General features: G+C 45.8%; 1 protein-coding gene across 1 annotated transcript; it reads right to left on the bottom strand.

The window, feature by feature from the left end:
* Positions 1-313: 313 nt before the first annotated feature.
* LOC117322750 (cell wall integrity and stress response component 1-like) lies at positions 314-892 on the bottom strand. The gene has a single exon (XM_033877687.1). The coding sequence runs from the start codon at positions 890-892 to the stop codon at positions 314-316; it is 579 nt and encodes a 192-aa protein (XP_033733578.1).
* Positions 893-1,320: the final 428 nt, after the last annotated feature.

Below are 1,320 nucleotides of genomic sequence, written 5' to 3' on the forward strand. Positions count from 1 at the left end.
TCCACAGCTTTCATCACTTTGAATTCTTAAGTCACTGGTTAGTTCCTTCATGTAAATATCTTTAAATCCCTGGGTAATATGCACAGTTAGTAATCCAAAAATACAACGAATGTTTTAAAGTTCACAAAATGTAATAAATTAATAATCCAAATCGAAAAATATACCACAGTTCATAATTTCACTTTTTGTTAATCCAACTTCATCCCCCCAGGGGCCTGCGTCCAAAAATGGGCAATTTCGATGATTTTCTTTTCTTTCACAATCCACTTTTCATCCCCCAGGGGCAGGCGTCCATTAAGGCATTAGGTTGGAACTATTGGCTGGCGTGCTCTTGTAATTGGTTGAGCACATTCCGGCACACTTGTTGTGTATCCACATCTGCAGCTTGTATCCCTTCCGCATACTCGACAGTTGAAGTCTGTTCCACTTCTGTGGAACCGTCAGCTTTGGTCGAAGTAACAGTTTTTAAAGTAATTGTCACTATATGCGTGGAAGTAGTGACATTTTCAGCTTCAGTCTGATTATCTGATGAGGCTTCAACTGCTAACGAAGATGGCGACGAGGCTAGTGACGAGGACGATGATGACGACGAGGCTAGCGATGAGGACGATGATGACGACGAGGCTAGTGACGAGGACGATGATGACGACAAGCCATACATGTAAATTTCCTCCGGACTTGGATATGGGGGTATAGCGTACCGCCAAGTGGACGCTGAGCTCTCTGGTGAACTTTGCACTTGAATTTCTTCAGCGCGTCCCTCTCCCCCAAATAAATCTTCTAACAGGGCCTGGAACGCTTCGTCATACTCGTCGTTATGTTCAATCCCCTCAACAAGGTTGTCATGGTGATCATCTACATCCCCTGGGGAGCCTTCTTCCGTGCTTTTCATCTTTCAATAGTAAGGTGTAATAAATCCAAGTGTAATGTTTCAGAATGACAATCTAGCGAAAGCGCCAGGGTTTTATTACGGTGCGTCCAGTCCTAGTTGTCCTGGCAACGGGGGGTGTCAACTGCCTCTGACTGTGGTCAGTCGTTGGACCGGGCGAGTCCAAACGCTCAGGTAAATTTCGTTTAGGGGTAACAGGTCCCGCTGGACGTGGGTCAGCCCCGCTGTCCTCAATCGGCGTGCCTCCGTAAGGCTTCAGATTGTCCTCCGTGTATAACTACAGGTTTTGATCTCTCGGAGTGGCGAATTTTATATAGTACATCACTGAGCCGCTCGACTACGGTCCAAGGTCCAGTCCAGTCACGCGCTAACTTAGCTTTAGTTCCTACTAGGATTTTGTGTTGGAATTTCCGCACTTTATCTCCAATATC

This window comes from Pecten maximus, chromosome 3 (genome assembly GCF_902652985.1).
Source record: "Pecten maximus chromosome 3, xPecMax1.1, whole genome shotgun sequence".
Taxonomy (NCBI): domain Eukaryota; kingdom Metazoa; phylum Mollusca; class Bivalvia; order Pectinida; family Pectinidae; genus Pecten; species Pecten maximus.